The sequence below is a fragment of the Panicum virgatum genome, chromosome 5N (genome assembly GCF_016808335.1).
Source record: "Panicum virgatum strain AP13 chromosome 5N, P.virgatum_v5, whole genome shotgun sequence".
Classification (NCBI taxonomy): Eukaryota; Viridiplantae; Streptophyta; class Magnoliopsida; order Poales; family Poaceae; genus Panicum; species Panicum virgatum.
Window position 1 is genome coordinate 2,881,574 of NC_053149.1, and position 24,696 is coordinate 2,906,269.

A 24,696-nucleotide genomic window follows, 5' to 3' on the forward strand; every position below is an offset into this window, starting at 1 on the left:
ACTAGCTTATACCAGAAAAATCCAGACACTCTCAATGATAAAAGATTCAGAACTTATACCAGAAAAATCCAGACACTCTCAATGATAAAAGATTCAGAACTACTGGAAATCCAGAATATTCAGATTGCTACCAGTTTTTTAACAGCCACGAATCATTAGCACTAGCACATACATATTAAATTACCCGCTAAGTTCCCGATCATATCCTATTTGGAGAAAGAACACCACTGGCAGGAAGAATAAGAAATGGCAATCATTCGAGCGCACCGAGAACTGAAGCGCAGGCGCGGCCAAGGCAGCAGATTTACAAATTTAAATAGGGAGAAAGAATGTAGTTGTGTGACGCGAAATTCGTTCTCAAGTCGGCAAATATTTTAGACGGCCGGAAAACTTGGTTGGAATGGAGAAGCAGATGCTCCAATCAGGATTTCTTTCTGGTACCCAGTTACGTCAGCCATTGGATGATTGGAATGTTGATAGATGGAACGGAGAAGAGGAGAAGCAAAAGCCTAGGAAATTATCTTGATGAACGCAGCAACTTCGGGCTAGTTATCCTGCTCTAAGGTCTTCTAGAAGAGAATCTTACATATATAAAATATTAAATGACATTTATTTGTAAAAAATTTTGACGGGTGATAATTAATCGATTATTGCCTACAGTGGTGCTATAGTAACCATTATTTAATCATGCGATCAAAGATCTCACTAGATTCGTCAAAGTTTCTAGCGCGAGGATTCTGAAATTGTTTTAAAGAACCATCTTTATTTAATATCTGTAATTAACAATTAAAGTATCTTCTAGATATGCTAAACTAACCAAACGGGGCCTTGCTTTCTCCATACTTGAGACTGGACCAAGGATTACATTACCGGCCATACAGCATTTATCAGTGAGCTCCGGTAACGATAATCGATTGAAAATCGGTGAAAAATCGCCAAAACTGGTAAAGGGACCCAAATTCAAAAAAATGAAAATCGATAATTTATCGTCGATAATCGATGCAAACCGAATGATTTATCGCTTCGCCTACTAAAAATGTGTTTTGGCAGTGGAAAAAATATAAAGGTTTGATAGCATTTAATTTTTTAGTTTATGTATTATATTATATTAGATAAATTACACATACATGCACAATTTTACATATGAGATTGCCTAAGAAATAAACATGTTTACATATTTTGCCCATAAATTGCATAAAGCACATGAATTTGCACATGTATACAAACCACGAAGTGTATAGTCCATATAAACAAATGAGTGCGTAGTCCATACAAACTTCATAGTTCAAAGAAACAAAAGAGTGCATAGTTCATACAAACCTCATAGTGCATAGAAACAAGAGTACATAGTCTATAGAAGCTACATATAAACTAGCAAGCATATAGTTCATACATGAAGGCATTCGGCATATCAATTTAATCATTCTTCGGTCTCTTCTTGCTGGTATGTGTGATATCCATAATAATATTCCTAAATATTGAAATGAACTCAAATAAGCGGGGAACACATAATGATGAAATTGTAATATAGATACATACATACCTGTAATTCACCAATCTGACCACTAGTGCTCATGCCAAGATGTACCGGTAGTTGAATGAAGTGGCTTGGATATGGTGGTGGTTACAGATATGGGTATGGTTGTGGGTATGGATATGGGTAGGAGGGTGGACGTGGATAGCTGAAGAAGGTTGAACTTACTGGGCTGGAGCTATCACCTTCCCGAGGATCAGATCGACGTCGGTTGCTTGTCGTCCTCCGTTGTGACATGGGTTGACCATGATTTTGTGTGGCATGGGTTGCCCCTCCTCCACCTTTTCAACACGATAATATTTGCACTTGAAGCCAATGCTAATCTTCTCTCCATGTTCCCAAAGTAAGTCCTGATTATCAGACATTCACCTACAAGAAGGGAAATCGAACCATATATGTGTTAAAATTATGCTATGAATAAATGGTACTCACTCTTAATTTGTACCATTTGGGCATATAATATAAAGTAAAGGCATGCACCTTATTATCCTATTTAACATATCATTTTGTACAACAAGAAACTTTTCTCCAGGACTAATATCTAATAATGTAGCCTAGATTTTATATCTGTGATACAACCAACCATCCAAGGAATATTGTATACCAATGTAGTATATTTGGCCAAATCGGTGAGTAGAAATAAAAAAGAAGCTGAAATGAACTGAAAATCGTCCGATACAAATCGATAATCAACGATTTACCTCGATTATCGACGCCACGAGCACAGCTCCTCTCCCAGCTGCAGCATCATCGATAAAAATATTTTTCCCTAAACAAACAATTATTGCTTTCAACATGTGACAACATTCTGGAATCAAGAGAATGTCTAGTTTTTTATAAAAATAAGTTCTCTACTTTTTATGATTTTTTTAAAATTTTGAATTTTTCATTGAAATCCAGCGAAATTCCAATCGGTTTACGTTTTTAGCTAGCACCGGTAATGATAAATTTCACCGATAATCACGATTATCGAGCTGTTTTGTATTCCATGGACTGGACTACTGAACCGATGCCGGCAGGTTACCGGAGCAGCTCGGTGCAGAGTGCAGAGTGCAGAGCTTACAAGTGAAGCTGTGGGTGTGTTTAGATGTGTAAAAAGAGTGTAAAAAGTGGATGCGAAAAGTCACATCAGTCACTGTAGCGTACTGTAGCACGTTTCGTTTGTTTGTGGTAAAAATTGTCCTATCATGAGCTAACTAGGCTCAAAAGATTCGTCTCGCAACGTACATCAAAACTATGTAATTAGTTTTTTTATTTAACTACATTTAGTACTCCATGCATGAGTCATTTGCTATATTTAATGTTTTGATGTGATGGAGATGTGATGGAAAGTTTGGAGTTTGGGAGGGGAGTTTTTTGGAACTAAACACAGCCTGTGAAGGGATGGAGGAGTCATGGAGGTCGGCAAGCAAGGAGCTGCAAGCTGCTCCGAGTCGGGTACAGGTCAGGCAAACGTCGCTGCGAGCATTCACATCACGGAACAGCTTTGCTTGCAGGCCGCGACTTGCAAGTACTCCCCAGCAGCGGGTTTCGGCGCAAGCGTGTTCGGCTGGCCTGCTTGCGGCTGCTCTGGACTGAAAGCAGCGGCTGGCTTGGGCCTGTGCAGCAGCAGCGGTGGCCGGTGGATGGGCAGAAGAAAAAGAATCCGGGCGCGCCGGCGCTGCTCTCTGCACTGCACGGCACTGTACTGGGCGGATGGCCCATGCGTGTTTGAACGCGGCGGCTGCAGTCAAAGCCTACCCTGCCCGGCGCCCGGTCACGGCGCTAGCCCGTAGCTGCGGCGAGCTGCCGCTGGCCAAGTGTGGCCACTGGCCAGTGTGCAACGCCGGCGGATCAGGAACGAACAATGCGGGGCTAGCTCCGGGTCTTCCTAAAGGTCCAAGTTTTCGGCACGAGGCCGGCGCTTTTCATCGAAAGGTGCGATGGCCATGGCCCTAGCTACCTCGTTGTTAGCATGGAACGGAAGTGTGGGCTAGTCTAGGTTGGAACTGGAATGGTGAGGAGAAACCCGATGAACATGTGGATCAGGAATTGTGTGAAAGGCTGTGTTTAGATGAGGTGAAAAGAGGGAGAAAAAGTCACATCAGTCACTGTAGCACACTGTAGCACTTTTCGTTTGTTTGTGGTAAATATTGTCCTACCATGACCTAACTAGGCTCAAAAGATTCGTCTCGCAACGTACATCAAAACTATGCAATTAGTTTTTTTATTTAACTACATTTAGTACTCCATGCATGAGTTATTTGCTATATTTAATGTATCGATGTGATAGGAGATGTGATGGATGTGATGGAAAATTTGGAAATTTGGTGTAACTAAACACACCCAAAGTGGAAGAGCGATTTCTAGCTGAAAGCCTGACAGATCTTTCTAGGCTTCCACCACCGCAGCAGGCAGCAGCAGCTAGCCTACCAGGACCTTTCAGGTTAATAGTAGAGCTAAGTATAAGCCAAGTAATAAAAGTCAAATCATATAATAGTTGTCTTATATTTGACTCTAATTTTTTTATTATGTAATGTCATGCCTTATTTTCTTTTTTTTACTCTTCCTCACATTTATTTTTATTTGGGCCCACATGCCTATGCTTCCGTACTAAGTTTGATGCTAGAACAAAAGACAAGTTCTCTTTTCTTTCCTCACTTCTCTCCTCCATATCAACAAAAATATTGACTAGGGAAGCAGGCAAAGATAGCTAGCTCGGAACAGACGGCTTTGACCGCATAATCGGGGAGCGGATTTGACTGCCAGCAGGGAGGGGCGGTAGCGTCCAATCCAGCGTCGATCTCCAACCCCAGACGCCCAGTCCAATCCAGCGTCGATCTCCAACCCCAGACGCCCAGGCCCGTGTTTGGTTGAGCCTGAAAAAAATTCCGTAAAATTTTTTCGCGGCTTTGACCACTAATTATAAATATTAAATAAAATCTAATTACAAAACCACCTTCACCACCATGGTACCGTAGTAGTTACTGTAACTAATGAGACATTTGACCGTGCAATTAGAGGATGATTAAAACATAGTTACTATAGTATTACTGTATCTAATCATGGATGAATTAGACTCGTTATATTCGGCTCGTAAATTTACACACATATATAAAAAAATTTACAAATAAACTTCATTTAATACGTCATGCAAGATTTCTTAAAAAAAATCAGCTCCCATCGCCAGCTTTGACCGCACAATCCAGATCAAGTCGCATCGCCAGCTTTGACGGCACAATCCAGATCAAGTCCCATCGCCAGCTTTGACCGCACAATCCAGATCAAGTACAGTGGCAGTCACCGGGGACGCAACGCAACGCGCGCACAAAACAGCAACGCTACGACTACGAGCTCGCGGTCGCCATGTGCGTGGTGATCTGGAGGACGAGGACCAGCTCCTCCTGGCTACTACGAGCTCTCGGCTCTTGACCGAACTACCCCGCTCTGATCTTATAGCTGGACGCAGGACCATCCCTCAGCTCAAGCTCCCTCTTCCTCACGCCACCTGGGCACGGGCCTGAGGCATCGATCCGTCCGTCCAGGCTCCAGGGAAGGAAGCCCGGGGCCGTTGGATCGCCCCGGGTCAAAAGGGACGAGGAGTAACGGTCGGTGGCGCTACAGCGAGGACGCATGTGACGCGAGGCGTCTCCGAGGCCAATTATTAGGGCGCGCTAACAATGATCGGGCCGGGCCCCGCCCCGGCTAAACAAGGCCCCGGTGGGGCCGCGCTGCCTGCCGGAGGGGAGGCTCCGCCAGCGCCAGCCGCCAGGGCATTCTCGGGACTCTCTCGCCTCGGCCGCTTTGACCGCCACCGTGTCACGCCGCTCGCTTCGCTTCCCCGCCGGATCGCTCGCTGCCGGACGCCACCGGGGTGGGCGGCGGCGGTCAGGTACTCAGGTGGTGGTGGTGGTTGCTCCGCGGCCGGTTTCCTGGTCCGGCCTTGTTCAACGGACGTGGGTGGTGGCGGCAGTTATGGTGCCGGTCGTACGGTACCAACCGCAGCTGGCGGAGTGTGAGGTTACCCGGTGACACTGGCGCAAGCACAAGCTTTTGGAACGAGACTGCCGTTTACCTTTCTTTCGTGCGTACGTCGACGTGCAGCCTGCAGCCACTGTTCATGACATTTTGGTTTGGGATTTGTTCTGTTGAAAAAAATCGTTGTGAGAGATTTGGATGTGGAATTTGAAGCATGTTGGAAGAACTTTCTCCATCAGTTTTGAATGGTGATTTATATTTCGGTGGTTGTTCAGAATAGAAGAATGCGCATAAATAATTTTAGCTGCGGCTATTCTCATCCTACATTTTCGAGCATGTTGAAATGGATTCTTAAAAGAGGGTAATTTTCACTGGTGACCATTTTTCCCTGATTGCACTGCTAAGACTAAAAGAATGTGTGAAATGGGGAGAATTAAAAGCCAGCTAAAATATGCTCATTTTGTAGCAAGCAGTAAATACCATTGAGCTGTAGCCAGTCACTCCTTTATCATTTTGGCAGTAGTAAATAGAAGAGAATGTGTAGTGTAAAAGGGTTGGGAAAAATTGAAAGCAACCAAAACTGTTGATCCCTCTATAGCAGCCAGCAATCAGGCAATGATTACTAGCCATTCCCCTCACTCTAATTCTTGCCAGGCAAGCAAGGCACTCCTTATCCTTAGCCAGGGGTTCATCTACTGTAGAAAACTTATGTAGAAGGAGAGGGAATTAAAAGCAAGCAAAAAATATGGTCATGTTTTTTTAGCAGGCATTAAATAGCAATGAGCAGTAGCCAGACTCCTCATCCTCATATTATTATTGTCAGCAAAAGGGGAAAAAAAAGAGAGGAACAATATGTACTGTCAAAGAGAGGAGAGGATTTAGAGGTAGCCAAATTATGTTCCTGCTACTATACCAGCCAGCAAATAGCAATGATTAGTAGCCGAACTCATTTTTGGTAGGCAAGCAATGCACTTGACCACTTGTTCGCCAGGTCCTGGTGTACTGTAAATACTCCAGCCAAAATCTGCCAGAGCACTCAGTAATTGCGCTTGATTACTGCCACTGTATCCAGCCCTCATTTTTGGCAGGCAGCCAATGCACTCCTGTTCCAGGGCCTCAAAATTTACCAGCAGAATCTGCTACTGCTGAAAAAGATTAGCAGCAGAAACTGCTACTGCTGAAAAAGATTAGCAGTAGTAACTCTCTGCCAAGAATAATCCCCACCCCCAGCTACTTAAAATGAGTCAGCAGGCAAGCGGGGTGTCCCAAGCTGTCGAAAGCCAAGCAAAGCAAAGCAAAGCAAAGGCGAGCCGCGAGCGGCGGCAGTCCTCGCGGCCCCGACCGGTCAAAAGCACTGCCGCTCCACACCTCCCCACACCACCATCCCCATTCCCCAACCCCAAGCGAACCACCCCGCAGCCGCAGCCGCAGCTGCCCCCCACCGGCCTCGGACTCAGCGGCGAGCGCGGCGATCTCCGCTTCCCACCCCGACGCATGGACGCGCCGCCGGGGCCGGAACCCATGGCGCTGGACGCGCCCCCTGCCGCCGCCGCCACCGAGGACGCAGCGGCGGCGGTTCCCCCCGCCGGCGGCGAGAAGGTGAGCGGGTGGCCCAGATCTGGGGCTGGGGTCGGATCTGCGATGGGGGTCGGGGCCGGGCGCTGCCCGATCTGCTGGCTCTATGGGCGTTGTGTCTAATGGTGCTTGTTTTTTTGTTTGTTGTTTGGCTTTGGTGGCGCAGAAGAAGGAAGGCCAAGAGGGGGAGAGGGTCCCGGGCCACATTATCTCCACCACCATCGGTGGGAAGAACGGCGAACCGAAGAGGGTGAGCTGCGATTCTCTGTCTTATCTGTCTGTCGCGACGGCTTGTGGATGAATGTTGCTGCTGGCCTGCTGCTAGTGCGCGTAGGATGCTTTCGTTGCTTGTTTGGTCGCGGAATCGCGGTCGGAATCCGTCGTGATATCTTGGTTTGATCTGGGATTCGTGTTCGGTAGCTTATAGTTAACTTGCTAGTGTTGCCTTCATTTTCGGGCGAAATTCGGTGGATTAGACTGGTTTGCTAAGAAATTGTACTGTTTCCCCTATTTTGGAGGCGCCGAGCTGTGCAGATATTTCTGTCTTTCCTTGATATGTCAACGATTTAGTGTTTGTGGCTGTATTACGCGGCAGATTGCTTCATTTCGGCAATTTCGGCGCTCGGTCGCTTAATTATTGGTTGCTAATCTGCATTTCCGAAGCTTGTTCTCCTTTAGGTTTGCTAGTTTTGTGCTCTGTTTCGTCGTGTAGAATAGAAATGCTCTATTTTTAGCTTAGTTAGATGGGTGAGAATCTGAATGCCTGCCTGCTCACTTAACCTGAGGCCTGTCCACTTTTGTTAGCCTCAATTCTGTCCTAGGTTACTCATGTGTTGTTTTGGCCTTAACTGCAGACTATAAGTTATATGGCGGAGCGTGTCGTGGGTACAGGTTCATTTGGGATTGTCTTCCAGGTACGCCATCTTGGTCTCGGAGATTTCTGTTCCTTTAAGGTGCTGTAGGTTAGTTGATGCAATAGGTATTGAATTGCTTTTGACGTGTAGGCTAAGTGTCTGGAGACTGGGGAGACCTTTGCCATCAAGAAGGTGTTGCAAGATAGACGTTACAAGAACAGGGAGCTGCAACTGATGCGCGCCATGGAACACCCCAATGTCATCTGTCTGAAGCACTGCTTCTTCTCGACAACCCCCAGGGATGAGCTGTTTTTGAACCTTGTCATGGAATATGTTCCGGAGACGCTGTATCGTGTCCTGAAGCACTACAGCAATGCGAACCAGAGAATGCCTCTTATCTATGTCAAGCTCTACATGTATCAGGTTGGTGAACTGCCATGCTCATCTGCTTTTATGTGCTTTCCGGTTTTGCTAAGGAGTTGTCTCATGTTGTGTTTACAGCTTTTTAGAGGGCTAGCTTATATTCATACTGTGCCAGGAGTCTGCCACAGGGATGTAAAGCCACAAAATGTCCTGGTATGTGTTATGTGAACAAGATCATGTCCTTGCTGAGATTTAGTAATTGTTTTTGAATTGGTCTCTTGCTTGCTTATACAGGTTGACCCTCTCACTCACCAAGTCAAACTGTGTGACTTTGGAAGCGCTAAAGTCCTGGTATGTTAATTTTCCTCCCAAGAGAATCTGTAGTTGGATCCGGAACTTGTATGCATTGTTGAAATATGCTTATGTCAGGCTAGTTTACTATTGGGCAGCAGTTTATGTTAACATTCTACGTTTATCTTCAATATGTTGCTTTTGCCTTTTGATGATTGCTTTGTGATAGCAGTAGTAGTTAGAATTAAATCGTATGTTGGAGGGTGGCTTGAGTATTGAAACAATACATGAATACATTTCCTATTTAACTGTTGTTATTACGCAGACTGTTCATTTTCATTAACGATGCAATTGATAAATGGTGCCTCCTTGTGAGTCAAGCTTACTGAATTGGTTTTTATCATGTGCGGTTACCTGCTATGAGGTTTTTAGTTATCAGTTTATCACATTTGCTGGTGGTAGTCCACAATCATGTTAGTTCACTTGCTATATTTCTGTAAAATAAAAATCTGTGTCCTGACCTTGACTGATTGATTCCTAAATATGGAATTTAACTCATTAACTGTTGGACTCTCTTGGCACTCCTGTTCATTTCACATATTATAATTTGGACCCTCCTATTAACCAGTTCCTTGTGTTCCTTTTTCAGATTCCTGGTGAACCAAATATATCTTACATTTGCTCTCGTTATTATCGTGCTCCTGAGCTCATATTTGGAGCAACTGAGTATACAACTTCCATAGACATATGGTCAGCTGGGTGTGTTCTTGCGGAGTTACTTCTTGGTCAGGTTGGTTGCCTTTATCAGATGATTAATATCTATTTATGTACCTCGACTAAGAAAGATATCTACGATGTGATTGTGACCATTTTGCGTGTGTTTTTAACAGCCACTGTTTCCAGGAGAGAGTGCGGTTGACCAGCTAGTGGAGATAATCAAGGTATTTCATAATGTTCCGCAACACACATTCTTCTATTATGTTATGAGTGTTTCTTATGCCCATGTGAAAATTTTGTAGGTTCTTGGTACTCCAACTCGTGAGGAGATAAGATGCATGAACCCCAATTATACTGAGTTCAGGTTTCCTCAGATAAAAGCTCATCCATGGCACAAGGTATTAATTGTCCAATCATGTATATCGTGCCATTTTACATACAGGGTATTGTAATTGTTGTCTACGGTTCCATGTCTCTGAAGCGCACTTAAATTGGTTCTATAATCTAATATCAAATCTGCACTTTGAATTCAAAATGCACCAGTGACTAACTGAGACACTTTTATCCTCCAGATTTTCCACAAGAGAATGCCTCCGGAAGCTATAGACCTTGCTTCTCGTCTCCTCCAATACTCACCAAGTCTTCGCTGCTCTGCTGTGAGTAATTTTTTTTTACTTCGTTTCTTTTATTGTTGTTTTTGAACCTGTTGGGTTGAGCTAATAGAAAATTGGAATGAGGCATCTGGCTAAGGTTGCTGTGCTGCTTGTGGTCCATTTTACATGGTTGTGCATATTTTGTTAGGTTGCATTATTGTCGATTATTCAGTCTCATAGAGCATGATCAATTAAAAGAGGTTAAATCCATGTGGAAGTTTGTCCTCCCAAACCATAGCTTCTGGTCCTGCATAGATATGATAATTATGATACCCAGTGGTCCAGGAGGCTGGAACCAAGAGTTGATGAGTGTTAGCTGATGAAGAGTGGGTGCAACTTTATAGTCACATGTGCTTGTTAAGTGTACTAGTTAGTGCCCCACCTAAAAAAGACAGCAATAGTGCTCACACTGTAGCTGGAATGCAACATAATCTTTAGATTTGGATCCTGTTGATTATAAGTGTACTTATGCATTTCATGGACTCTATGCAGCTTGATGCATGTGCACATCCCTTCTTCGATGAGCTACGGGCGCCGAATGCACGCCTGCCAAATGGCCGTCCATTCCCTCTGCTCTTCAACTTCAAGCATGAAGTAAGTATACGAAACATGATGTACTGTTCTGTTAAGGCCCCCAATGAATGCACTTAGCTCTTGCTGTACTCCTGTGCTCATCAATTCCACTGATTCTGTTATGCAGCTAGCAAATGCCTCTCCGGATCTCATCAACAGGCTCATACCCGAACATATCAGACGGCAACATGGCGTCAATTTCGGGCACACCGGAAGCTAGGAGGGCAGGCACTGCGATTTTCAACTTTTTGGTCTTGGTTCCCCATGAGCTTGGGCCGATGCAAGCATAGGCGACATGGTACCATCAGGAGAGATCAACCCAGCAGTTCCTGAGAGAAGTAAAACTATGTAAATTATCTTGACCGTAAAGAACTACCGCCAGTGTTAAGCCGGTAACTGGCGCATGTTGGTCCAGTAGTTAAGGTAAGATTGTAGGTGGTGACTGGTTAATGCCTAGGGCTGTTTTTTGTTATTATGTTCGTCGGTACTTCTCAGCAGTAGTGTAGCTGCTCCTGTTTTGTTCGTCCGCCATGATGTAAATGATCATCTCCTTGCAATGCCTGTTCTCTTCTCTCCTTATAATGCTTAGTCGCCTCATCATTTTGTAGTTAAGATGCGTGTTGTGATGCGACTCTAAGGCCGGAAAGTGGGGACCACAACTCTGTTGAAATGGAATTGCTCCTGAGAAAACTTATTTTGACCCCTGGTCGATCGTTCTGTTGGCTGGAACTGGAAGTCGTCCGATACGGCATACAACTGACCTTCCGGACCTACATAAACGGAACACAAGGACCCCTCGATCTCGATCCTTGTCCTGGGATCTCACGTAACGCACCCCGCCAAAAGTTCTCGCGGAGCCCGGGCGGAAGACGAAAAGGTTCTCGCGGGAGAGATGGCGGCGCTGCGATCGGCGATGGCGATGGTCAGGCGCGGCTCCTCTGTATCTTCGGCGATCGCGTACCTGGGCGGAAGAGGGCTGGAGATCAAGCAAGTTTTCCGCCATGCGGCGCCGCCGATTCATCCCGCGACCATGCGTAACCTGGTGAGGAGACATCACTTGCTTCGTGCTTATTGATTTCGACATAGCCTTGATCTTTGCGTCCTTCTATAGATCTGGGCTCATGAACTATGCGAAACCCTAATCCTGACTAAACCACCCCCTCAAATCCGACTACTAACCTCGCGCAATTTATGCTAACAATGCCCTCGTGAGATTCCGATATGGAAAATGCTCGCTACGGTTTGTTTGGATAGGCAGCATGTCTCTACGGTTTGTCTCGACAGGCAAATATCCTCATCGATAACTGGGATTGATGGGTATGTCCATTCATTTTCCTTCTCCAGTCCAAAACCCTGTACTCTAATACAATCGTCATTGGCTAATTTGGTGACTTTAGTGATTGAGTTAGGTTTTTTTTTCTATTTTTGTCGATACAAATTACATTTAGCTGCAAACTGCGTGTTGGTGAAGTTTGATGGGAAATGTCAGATCATGGATGGTGATCAGCTGGTTGCATTGCACAAGCAAGATGAGATTTGGTGCATTGTGCATCTTTATGCTATGGAAGAACACACAACAAATGATCAGATACCCTCACAGATGCAAACAGTCATTTCTCAGTATTCAGATGTATTTGCTGAACCCACTGGTGTACCTCCCAGCAGACCAAGGACCATACTATACCTCTACTCTCTGGAACCCAGCCTTTTCGTTTGAGGCATTATAGGTATACACCTTTTCAAAAGGATGAAATTGAGAAACAAGTTGCCCAGTTGCTGAAGAATGACTGGATTCAGGCCAGTAACAGTCCATATGCCTCACCAGTCTTGTTGGTGAAAAAGAAGACAGGAGAGTGGAGGCTATGTGTCGACTTTCGAAGGCTGAATGCTTATACCATCAAAAACAAATTTCCACTGCCAATCATAGAAGAGTTGTTTGAGGAACTATTTGGTGCTCAGTGGTTCACTACTTTGGACCTCAGGTTTGGCTTCCATCAGATATTAGTTGCTGAATCAGATAAGCACAAGACTGCTTTTCAAACTCATTTTGGCCACTATGAGTATAAGGTCATGCCATATGGTTTGACAGGAGCACCAGCTACCTCCAAGCTATCATGAATCACATTCTTGCCCCCTTATTAAGGAAATGTGTGGTGGTATTCATTGATGATATACTCATCTACAGTAAGACTCTCTCAGAACACCAGCAGCATGTGAAACAAGTGTTTGGCCTTTTAAGAGAACATCACTTTAAGGTCAGATTGTCCAAGTGTTCTTTTGCCAAGCAGCAACTCAATTATTTAGGGCATGTTATCAGTCCATCAGGAGTGGCTACAGACCCAAAGAAAGTTTCCATAGTTCAAGATTGGCCTACCCCTACTTCAATCAAGGAGGTTAGGAGCTTTTTGGGCCTAGTAGGGTACTACAGAAGATTTGTAAGAAACTTTGGATTATTGGCCAAACCCCTCACAGAGCTGTGGAAAAAGGGACAATTTTTTTGCTTGTACCACTATTACTGATCAGTCCTTCCAGGCATTAAAGTCAGCATTGATTTCCGCTCCTGTTTTAGCACTGCCAGATTTCAGTCAACCGTTTGTTGTGGAGACTGAGGCTTCTGACAAGGGCATTGGGGCAGTGTTGCAACAAAATGGCCACCCAATAGCTTATGTTAGTAAGGCTTTAGGCCCAAAGAATCAAGGGATATCTACATATGAAAAGGAGAGCTTGACAATTCTCATGGCTGTAGATCATTGGAGGTCCTATTTACAACCTGCTGAATTTATTATTCAGACAGATCAGAGAAGCTTAGTTCATCTGGATGATCAAAGGCTTAACACTTACTGGCAGCAAAAGGCCCTCACCAAACTAATGGGTTTGCAATATAAGATCTGTTACAAAAAGGGTTCCACCAACAATGCTGCTGATGCTCTATCTCGACTCCCTGTTACTTCTACAAGTGAAATATTGGTTATTTCTGCTGCCCAACCTGTATGGCTCCAAGATCTCCAAAATAGTTATGCTGACAGTCCCCAGGCCAGTGAACTATTGTCTGGGCTTGCAGTTCATCCAGAACAGGGCCAATTCAAGTTGACTCAAGGAATTATCAGATTCAAAGACAAGATCTGGCTGGGTCACTCTGAAACATTACAGCAGCAGGTGATGCATGCCCTCCACTCCAGTCCCATAGGAGGACATTCTGGATTTCTAGTTACTTACACCAGAATTAAGAAGCTTTTTAGCTGGCCTCAAATGAAGAAACACATTCAAACCTTTGTTGCATCATGTTCTGTTTGTCAATAGGCCAAAACTGAAAGAGTCCATTATCCAGGATTACTACAGCCTCTAGCTGTCCCTGACCAAGCATGGCAGATAGTCTCTCTGGATTTCATTGAAGGTTTACCACCCTCTCTTTCCTTCAACTGTATTCTAGTTGTGGTGGATAAGTTTTCCAAATACTCACACTTCATCAAGTTGAAGCACCCCTTCACAGCTCTCAAGGTTGCTCAACTATTTCTGGACAATATTTACAAGCTCCACGGTATGCCTCAGGCTATCATCTCCAACAGAGACAAAGTCTTTACTAGTCTCTTGTGGCAAGAACTATTTCGTCTTTCTGGCACTGAACTGAGAATGAGTTCAGCTTACCATCCTCAAACGGATGGTCAAACTGAAAGAGTAAATCAGAGCATTGAGGCTTATCTTTGCTGTTTTATTCAAGCTTGTCCTTCCCAATGGTCTAAATGGTTATCACCCGCTGAATTCTGGTACAATACCAACTATCACTCCTCACTGACCAAGTCCCCATTTGAGATACTCTATGGTCAAGAACCACGACACTTTGGCATCACTGGAGTCCCTGTTTGTACCAACTCTGACTTGGAAGCATGGCTCAAGGAGTGTGATCATGTTGCAGACATTCTGAAGTGACAGTTGACACGGGTGCAGCACCGCATGAAACAGCAAGCTGACAAGAAGCGTTCTGAGCGATCTTTTGCTGTGGGTGATCGAGTTTGGCTCAAATTGCAACCTTATGTCCAGACCTCTGTGGCTCCGAGGGCAAATCACAAGCTATCATTTCGCTACTTTGGCCCCTATGAAGTAGGAGTAAGATTGGTTCTGTGGCATACAAGTTGAAGCTACCAGCGCACAGCTCTATTCATCATGTGTTCCATGTCTCATTACTGAAGAAAGCTATCGGTAACACCATACCTGTTTCTTCTGCTCTACCACCAGATACTACTTCTATGCAGGAACCGGAATGCATTCTTGATCGCCGTTTGAAGAACAAGGGACGTCGCACCATCTCTTAGATGTTGATCCAATGGGCAGGCTGGCCACCGGAACTCGCCACCTGGGAAGATGAAGACTAGGTACGCCAGTTGCTACCATCTGCAACGGCTTGCGGTCAAGCTGTTTCTCGAGGGAGGAATGTCACGAACCTGATCAAGACCCAACCAAGGCCCATGCGCGAGAAGAAGCCCAACACTCGTGTTGCCGGACCGAACTGGACCAAGTAGATCGTAGGCCCATGAAATAGGTGACCGTACCTTGCTTAAATCCTTTCGTGCGGAAGGGGAGAACTCGATTTGGAACTCCCGGTTGATGACGGTGGCGGGCTTCGGCTCGAGTGTGCCGGCGAGAACCTCATCCGCCTACCGGATTCGTGAATAGATCTGGTCGCGAACCATCTTGAGCGTAACAGTCGGTTGTCTGGCTCCGGCGTCTCGCCTTGGCGATGCTGTGTGGGGGGCTTTTGCTTGAGGAAGAGGTAGCAGCCTACAAATTCGCACGCCCCATGAGTAATTACGGCCCAGCTTGTGGTCCAAAATCAGCGGAGTGTTCCCCACGGTTACGGGTTATTTATTTCTTCTTTTTCCAATTTCCATAGCATAGCATTCTCCACTAATCACTTGGTATTTGTCTTATCAACACAGCAGTTAGAGTGACAACGATTAGGGCCACCAAGAAATCTTTGATGCTTCGCAGCCTCAAATGACGTCGTTTAGGGCGTGCTTGGTTTGCCACCATGCTACAGATGACGCCGCCACAGGTAACACCGTCGCTGCTTGGTTGCTAACAAACCTGCGAGCTTTTTTTTTTTTTTTTTGATGGCACAAACCTGCGAGCTGCCACAGCTTGCTTGGCGATCGATTCAACTAGTATCAATGTTACACACAACAAGAGCTCTCGGTGGCTGGCATGAACACTCTTAATCAGATCGTCACTAGAGCAGTTCAATCAGATCATTTGCTTCCTAAGTACAGGCAGCAAGCAGGATACATTCGTCTAGATTTATTCACCCAGCTAGCTGGGCAGCTACATGTTCTAGTCAACGGCGAGTCATGAGAAGCGCGTCGCTGTGCTAGTACCAGCCAGCCAGCGCAGCCGCCGCGCGCGCCTAGAGCCGCGGCCGCGCGGCCGCCGGCCCGGCGCCGTGGTCCTTGACCTGGCCCCACACCTTGGGCCACGCGGCCTTCCTGATCTCGGCCAGGACCTCCCCGTCCCAGCCCCTCGCCGCGAGCCGCTCGGCCTCGGCGACGGCCGCGGCCACCACGTCCTCCACGCCGCCGTCCACGGCCGCGTCCACGATGCCCCGCCGCGCGGCCTCGGCCGCCGTCATCTTGTCCCCGCGCAGCACCAGGTCCCTCCTCGCCGCCGCGTCGGGGACCTTCTCGCGGATCAGCTCGGCGAAGAAATCCACGATCTTGATGCCGGCGTCGACCTCGCTCATGTAGAGGAACCCGCGGGAGCCGCGCATGACGACGGCGTCGTGCGCGAGGGCCAGCGCGCACCCGGCGGCCGCGGCGTGGCCCGTCACGGCGGCGACCGTGGGCATGGGCAGCGCCAGGAGGTCGGCGACCAGCGCGCGGAAGCCGCCGTCCATGGTGGCGTGGAGGTGGGGCGGCGCCGTGCGCACCCACGCCTGGTCGAAGCCGTTGGAGAAGTACTTGCCTTCGGCGGCGAGGACGAGCGCGCCGGCGCCCGCGGAGGCGGCCACGGCGGAGCGGATAGCGGCGAGGAGGGCCGGGTTGAGGCGGTGGTCGCCGGCGCCGGTGATTGTGATGAGGTGCACGCGGCCGCGCCTCTCGACGGCGCACAGGTCCTTGCCCTCCATTTGGGGATCCGGCCGGCCGGCCGGCCGCCGTGACCAAGAGGGATGGTTTGTGGAAAGGAATGAGAAGCTCTCTTCTCTGTGTCTCTGATGGATGAATCAACTGTCTTTGGTTAAATAATGGACAGAGTTTGGGAGGAGCAGCCTACTATGACGCATCTGGCGGCTAACTTTCCACGATAGACCAAAGGATGGGCGATAAAAACAGAAGATGTTATTAAATTGGTTCATGTTTAATTCATATGATATGAAATGTGCACTGAACTAGAGCACCGATCTGACTACACGCACAATTCATATGAAATGTTATTAAATTGGTTCATGTTTAATTCATATGAAAAGTTTTGCTCTCTTCAGTTCAGTACAGTTCACATGGCATATTGTGTTCAGAAGTTCAGTGCAGCAGTCCAGTCCACACATCTGGGTCTGTACGAGTACGACCGTGCAAAGGACAGCTGATGGCCATGTGTAGCTAAACTTTAGCGAAGTTGAAAATATTTGCCCAAGAGAATTTTGCCACACTTTTTTGACTTATTATTGATGCAAGAGACCCAGTTTGCCGGCAAAATAACCTTGTCACAAGTGTAGCTGTAATCAAGAACAGCTATCTAAGATGGTCGAACTTGGCTAACCTTAGACGTGGCAGACTAAAGTATGCTCTAAACACAAAGTTGGGTCACGGAAGAAAAACTGTTTGAACTGAAGGCGACTCGTGCAAGGCAGGAGAAGACCGGCGGACGTAGGTGGGCCGTCCTGGGCTAACCGATGGGACTACGCAACTGGGTATACGACCCACTAAACATTATTGCCACTCGATGGTTCTCCATCAGAAAACACGAGTATGCACCTCCCAAAGAACGACTTGCATTTTTATTTTAAAAAAATGTGTTGCAGGGATGGTAATAGGCTATGATTCTAATATTTTTCTTGACAATTTAATTTAAATCTTAATATTTTTAGCTTAAATTAAATAAGATTAGAGGTTGATCCTTGTTGTGGTTTGTGGAGACCCACAGTCGGGTGGCGTAGTGCACCCGCCTAATCCCAGAGGGTGAGTACTCGGGGAAGCACTAAGCGATTCGGCATGTCTACCTAGGGAGCAAGAACGCAAGAACACTTGAGGATTTAGAGTGGTTCGGGCCGCTGGAGCGTAATACCCTACATCCACTGTGAGTTGTATTGCTCTTGCGTAAGAATGAATCTATCCTCTGCCTAGGCTGGGTACTGGCCTCTGCCGGGACTTCTTCCCCCCTTTCTCTAACGGGCGTCTCCCTTTTATAGCCCAAGGGGACGCATACACAGGCGTTGAGACCCCGACAGGTGGGTCCAACACGGATGTATAGTATACCGCGTAGAAGGCATTAATGGTGCTACAGTGGTTGAGAATCTCTCTCCGGATACGCTTCATCGCCTTGTGGACTCTCTGACCGAGGAGTGGATTCACATGTCCCGTCGGCGAGGCGCCCGTTGAGGTAGTGTAGGTTGCGGCGTAGACTGTTGGGTCTACCGCGTAGGCGTCATGATGGGCGAAGGCGAGCCGTCGTGTCCAACTGGTGTAGCAGACTGACATACGTGGCGTGGGCGGCGCCAGCGGCTGCACTGTGTGCCTTGGTAATGCGCGATCAACAGTGCAGCCTGGCAAAAGTCGCCTCGGGCTCTGTTGTGGCAGAGCGCACTTACGTCTCCCGTATTGAATGCGGTAGGTGGGCGAGTCTTCCCGAGGAAGCTTCGCGGCCGCGCGCGTCCCTGCGCCTGCGAACACGTGGCGGCTCCGGACCTGCCCCAGGCGGGGTGTCTGTTCCCTCCCCGCTGGGGGGTTCGGATAGTATATGGGGGTCCGGGACCCTGTGGGAGGTCCGGGGCCCCTGACCGTTAAGGCGCGGAGCGTCCCCCCCTCAGGGACACATGGCGTCACTGGACCCGTCCCAGAGCGGGGAGCGGGTCCGGGGCCGTTGGCCCGGTGAGGTAAGAGCCTGACTACGCGATGACTACGCCCCTTATGGCATAGTTACGGATGACTACGCGAGTCCTGCCTTACTGCAGTATGAGTGGGTATCACTGTTCCAGGGTACCGACAGTGGCACCCCGGGCCCACCTCGGGGGAGGTACGAACCCGCAGGTGGGGCCATTCTCGTGACGTGTTTTGACGCAACCTGGTTGCGTTGGCGTGCTCATGTCGAGAGCGGGTGCTCCGGACCTACTGGAGGCCAGAGCACCTGTTGCCAGGTTCAGGTACTAGAGCACTCTCCATAGGGCGGTGAAGGTGTAGGCTTAGGGTACGGAACCAAGCTAAGCGGCTACACGGATCTCGGATCGCCCAGGGAGCGAGCACCACTTCCCCGGACCCGGCTCCTGGCGACCGTAGCGAGCGGTCTCCGTCGGAGCGGGCCACCGGAGTGGACTTGAGCGACTGTGGCGAGCGGTCTCCGCCGGAGCGGGCCACCGGAGTGGACTTGAGCGACCGTGGCGAGCGGTCTCCGCCGGAGCGGGCCACCGGAGTGGACTTGGGCGACCGTGGCGAGCGGTCTCCGCCGGAGCAGGCCACCTGAGTGGACTTGGGCGACCGTGGCGTGGAGCGGGCCACCGGAGTGGACTTGGTCGACCGTGGCGAGCGGTCTCCGCCGGAGTGGGCCACGGGAGTGGACTTGAGCGACCGTGGCGAGCGGTCTCCGCCGGAGCGGGCCACCGGAGTGGACTTGAGCTGTCGCCATTGATCCAACGAGATACGTCACCGAACCTTGCGGTAGGGCATAGGAAACCACGCCTTATACGAGAAAGGAGTCCGGACCTCTAGGCACGGCGGCCTCGGATACTAGGGGACTCGTAATAGGGCAGTGAAGTGCGTAGGCTTAGGGTACATTACCAGGCTAAGCGGCTACGCAGAACTTTTCCACCCCAGGGTACAAGCACCACTTCCCCGGAGCAGGTCCCTAGGAGTTCGGGCCGCCTTCTAGCTAGAAGGGGTATCCCAGTCTGACCACAAGCCAGCAACTCAATGTGGATCGTTAGCAAGAAAGGAAAGACTCCGCACGAGAGAAGGAAACAGTCAAGCCGAAACTGATGAGTGCAATTAAGCTAATGTAAAGATAAGACTGAGAAATCAAATCTCCTTTATTATTTGATTCATATGGTTAGCGTGGTGTACTTCAAAGGTCGGGATTACGAGGGCGGACCTCTACCGCTCTGGACCACTCGCTGGTGTCGCCTGTTTGCGCGACGAAGCCAGAGGTCGGGTTTACAAGGGCGGACCTTTACCGCTCTGGACCGCATGTAGGCACCACGTCATTACAAAGGAGGAGCACTCTTAATCTTATCTAGGGGCAACCTACAGCCGCCATCCCGTAAGGCATGTACGATCCTAGCCGGAGTGGAATCGCCACCTTGGGGGTTCCTCTCAGTCGTCGGAGGCAAAGGCGACCTGGACGTGCATGTACAGCATCATCCAGCATCACCTCGGGAGCTTGCAGGGCTCTTCCCAGCACAAGAACTGTCCCATACTCAGATAGCATGGGAACAAATTCTTTGGCTTTGAATGGGAGTGGCCCAGCCGTCGCCGGCTGCCGTCGGAAGCCAGCCCGGTGGCCGCTCACAGTGAGCTGAAGCCGGCATGACACCGTGGTGCAGCGGAAGTACGGGTGCTCGTTTGGACAAGCACGGAGCGTGTAGAAGGGCGGTCGTTCGCCGGCTTCCCCCCGGCGCTGACATAGGGCCCCCGCACCTCGTGGCAGAGGTCGAGGCCTGTCTGCAGCTATACCGAGAGAGGCTTGAGCCAGGCGAGGGAGAAGGCAACCGTCATCTTCCCCGAGTCACAGCCATCGGCTCCAGGCTCCATCTTGAGAGGATACCTTGAGCCGACGTCGTGCCGCCGTAGGGGAACCCTGGTGGTTGCTTGAGAGAAAACCTTGAGCCGACGCTGAGGTGTCGTAGTGGCGACGCACAGTAGGCGCCGCTGCCATGCGCCGCCGCACCGAGGGCACTGCCGCCTCGGTGCCGGGGCATATGGCGTCGGTGACGCCACGCCTCTCTTCATCTTCTCGTCGTCGTTGCAGAGGATGAGCTCAACCTCATAAGCCTAGAGGTGAGCGGAGATCTGGCCTACGCCTGCGCGTCCCCACGGACAGCGCCAAATGTTGTGGTTTGTGGAGACCCACAGCCGGGTGGCGTAGTGCACCCGCCTAATCCCAGAGGGTGAGTACTCGGGGAAGCGCTAAGCGATTCGGCAGGTCTACCTAGGGAGCAAGAACGCAAGAACACTCGAGGATTTAGAGTGGTTCGGACTGCCGGAGCGTAATACCCTACATCCACTGTGAGTTGTATTGCCCTTGGGTAAGAATGAATCTATCCTTTGCCCAGGCTGGGTACTGGCCTCTGCCGGGACTTCTCCCCCCTTTCTCTAATGGGCGTCTCCCTTTTATAACCCAAGGGGACGCGTACACAGGCGTTGAGACCCCGACAGGTGGGTCCAACGCAGATGTATAGTATACTGCACAAAAGGCATTAATGGTGCTATAGTGGTTGAGAATTCTCTCCGGATACGCTTTATCGCCCTGTGGACTCTTTGACCGAGGAGTGGATTCACATGTCCCGTCGGCGAGGCGCCCGTTGAGGTAGTGTAGGTTGCGGCGTAGACTGTTGGGTCTACCGCGTAGGCGTTGTGATGGGCGAGCCGTCGTGTCCAACTGGCGTAGCAGACTGACATACGTGGCGTGGGCGGTGCCAGCGGCTGCACTGTGTGCCTTGGTAACATGCGATCAACAGTGCAGCCTGGCAAAAGTCGTCTCGGGCTCTGTTGTGGCAGAGCGCACTTACGTCTCCCGTATTGAATGCGGTAGTGAAAGTGATCTAGGCCCCTAAGTGGGTTTTGGTGAATAATGACAAAACACATGTATATTTAATCGTGTAATTGAGCATGTGTGCAGGTGATGAGTTTGTAAAGGTGAAACAAAAGACGACGTACGACCCCTCAAAAAGGAAATGAAAAGACGTAATTCAAGCATGCTCAAGGAATTAGATTTTATATTTGAAATTTGAGTATAGGGACGCCGTACTATTAAGAGGGACTTGATTCAAGAGTTTCGATTTAAATCTTGTGCTCAAGAGAACCTAGACAAACATCTGATAGCCACAAAATACACTCAAAAGAGCAAAACATGAGTTTCCATCCTGCCTAACCCGGATACTCCGGGTATAGGGCCGGATACTCCGGACCCCTTTGCCTGGAGTGTCCGGGTGCTGTTCTCGGGCCGAAAAGTTAGGGTTGCCCGGAGTCTCCGGGTAACTGTTCGCCCAACGGCTATTTTTGGGTCAAGGGGTATAAATACTCCCTCCCCTCCTTCAGTTCTCTCACTCTTGCCATTCCTTCGAGCTGAACTCCTTCCAAAGCCAAAAGAGAGCTCTCTCACTCCCCTCTCTTCATTCTTGAGTGATTCCTTTGAGGGATTTGAGTGAGAAGCAAGCAAGAGCTAGGATTCGTGCTAGTGAGCCTCTTTTCCATCTCTTGAGCACTTGATTTTCGTCTAGCCCATGGATTCAAGTTTGTTACTCTTGGAGCCTTGGGTTCCTAGATTGCTAGGCGTGCTTGTGACTGCTCAATCAAGATTGTGAGCTGCACAAGAAGTTTGTAAGCTCCATTCCTCGCCGAGGAATCCATAGTAAGTGACATTGGGCTTGAGAGGTGATCTCGCCCTTGGGAGAGGAGTATAGGGGTTCTTGAGCACCGTCTCTCGAATCCTTCCTCAACGGAGACGTAGCACCTTCGGGTGTGAACTTCGGGAAACAAATCCTTGTCTCTTTCGTGTTAACTTATTTGATTTTATTGCTATTTGCTTGTGAGACTTCTTTTCTAGGGTTTGAGCTCGATCTACTCACTCACGAGTTTCTAGTGAGTTTTGTTTGTCGGATATCAACCTTAAGGAACCCCTGGTACTCGTACTTTAGCTCGATCTACTTTTCATACACAGATTCCTGCAGTTTCTTTTCAGGTTGTTCATACCCGGAGACTTCGGTCATAGCTCCGGATACTCCGGACCACAAAACCCGGAGTATCCGGGCTTATTCCCGGAGTATCCGGGCTGAGTCTGCGTCTGATAGGTTTTTAAGTGTCTTTGAGTTGCAGATTGCCTATTCACCCCCCTCTAGGCATCTTAAGGTCCTTTCAATTGGTATCAGAGCTTGGCTCTCCATTCAAAGGGTTTAACCGTCCGAGAGGTCAAGATGTCAGATGATGAAAAGAATTCAGAGAATCCGGTTAATGAAGGTGAAAAAGATGATCCCAGTGATAAAAGAGACAAAGACAAGAATGTAGAGCCATCCAACAACAACAAGAAAAGAAAGAATAAGAATGGTGGAGAAGAAAGTGGAGAAGAAAGTGAAGAAGAGACATCCGATGATGAGATGTCTTATGAGAAGTGGAAGGAATGGAGGAAAAAGAAGAAGGAGCAAAGGAAGAAAAAGTCTAGCTCCCGAGTTTTTATCGATTCTAGTGATGACTCCGACACCGATTCCAAGAGAAGAGTCTCACGCTCTTCAAACAAGGGCAGCTCATCAAGGTCAAAAGGCAAAGATGATTATTGAAGAGTTGCTCATGACTACACTTTTTCTCTACCTAGTGAGCGTAATGCATCAATTCACATGGGCAAGCCACCTTTCTTTGATGGCTCCGGATATAACCAATGGAAGACTAAGATGTTCGGCTACATGAATGCAATCCATAAGGATCTTTGGAAAGTTGTGGAAGTTGGGTGTGAAATTCCGGATGAAGATGAAACTCCAACACCAATTCAAACATATGTGCTACAAAGGAACTTTCAAGCATTGAACATCCTACACACATCAGTAAGTCCCGAAGAGTTTGACAAGATAGAGGATGCACCAACTGCCAAGGATGCTTGGGACACTCTCCAAGTAAATCATCAAGGATCAAGGAAAGTCCGTGAATCAAGAATCAAGACATTAGAAGATGAATTGAGCATATTCTCCATGAAGAAAGATGAAAATGTCAAAGAAATGTACAACCGCATGAAGAAGATCACAAATCAAATCAAATCACTTGGTGGTGACAAGTGGGGTGACCGTGAGATCGTGGACAAGCTCTTGACCGTGTATATGGCTAGGGATGTTACCCTACCTAGTTTGATTAGAGCCGAAAGAGGTTTCAAGCACTTCACCGCCGAGAATGTCCTTGGAAGAATTGAAGTTCACCATGATCAATTGAAGAGAGTAAGATTAATCAAGATCTAGCCAAGCTTCAAGAACAAGCAGTCAAAAACAATGGGTTGGCACTTCAAGCTAAGTCAAAAGGCAAAGAAAAGGCAAACCAATCCTTAAAAAATGAAGGCACTAGTAGTGATGATGATAATGAGCTTAATGATGAGCAAATGACCTTCTTTATCAAGAACTTCACAAGAGTATTGAAGAAAATCAACTTTAGAAACTTTGGGAAGAACAAGAAGTATGAGCCAAGAAAAAGATCTAATAGGCCATGCTTTGGGTGTAACAAAGTTGGGCATTTCATTGCCGATTGCCCGGAAGAGAAGAAGAAGAACAAAGACACCAAAGAAAGCTCATCCAAGAGAGATAGATCAAGATACAAGAAGCAAGCTGGAGAAGCTCATCTTGGTCAAGAATGGGATTCACAACAAGAAAGTGAGTCTGAGAAAGAAGATGTTGCAACCATGGCTTTCAAGGCATCATCTCCACATCCTACAAGTTTGTTTGAAGATCTCACCGATGATGAGGATGAAGATCCTATCATGTGCTTCATGGCTAAAAACTCCAAGGTAACATCTCCAAACTCATCGGACAATGAAATGGATAATGAAGTAGAATTTGCTAAACTAGTCAAGAAATATTGTAAAGGGGCCGCAACTAAAATGATGAAGTTACTTATGAAACTAGATAAAGCAGATGAGACTCTTGAAACACAAGAAGAATTGCTTAGACTTGAGACAGAAAAATTCAAGGCTCTTGAAAAGGACCTCGCTAATGAAAGGGAGGAAAACAATATGCTTGTGAACTCAATCAAAGTCAAGAATGGCACTCTTCTTGAGCTAAAAGAGTCACTCTCTA

General features: G+C 47.9%; 2 protein-coding genes across 2 annotated transcripts; one reads left to right on the forward strand and one right to left on the reverse strand.

Moving 5' to 3' along the window:
• The first annotated feature begins 6,761 nt into the window (after positions 1-6,761).
• Positions 6,762-11,096, forward strand: LOC120673714 (shaggy-related protein kinase GSK1-like). The gene is made up of 12 exons (XM_039954693.1): positions 6,762-7,090; positions 7,233-7,316; positions 7,921-7,980; positions 8,071-8,343; positions 8,422-8,496; positions 8,578-8,634; positions 9,224-9,364; positions 9,465-9,515; positions 9,594-9,689; positions 9,864-9,947; positions 10,437-10,538; positions 10,645-11,096. The coding sequence occupies exons 1-12, from the start codon at positions 6,986-6,988 to the stop codon at positions 10,735-10,737; spliced, it is 1,221 nt and encodes a 406-aa protein (XP_039810627.1). The 5' UTR covers positions 6,762-6,985; the 3' UTR covers positions 10,738-11,096.
• Positions 11,097-15,644: 4,548 nt separating this feature from the next.
• LOC120676826 (enoyl-CoA delta isomerase 2, peroxisomal-like) lies at positions 15,645-16,836 on the reverse strand. The gene has a single exon (XM_039958145.1). The coding sequence runs from the start codon at positions 16,630-16,632 to the stop codon at positions 15,916-15,918; it is 717 nt and encodes a 238-aa protein (XP_039814079.1). The 5' UTR covers positions 16,633-16,836; the 3' UTR covers positions 15,645-15,915.
• Between the last annotated feature and the right edge of the window lie 7,860 nt (positions 16,837-24,696).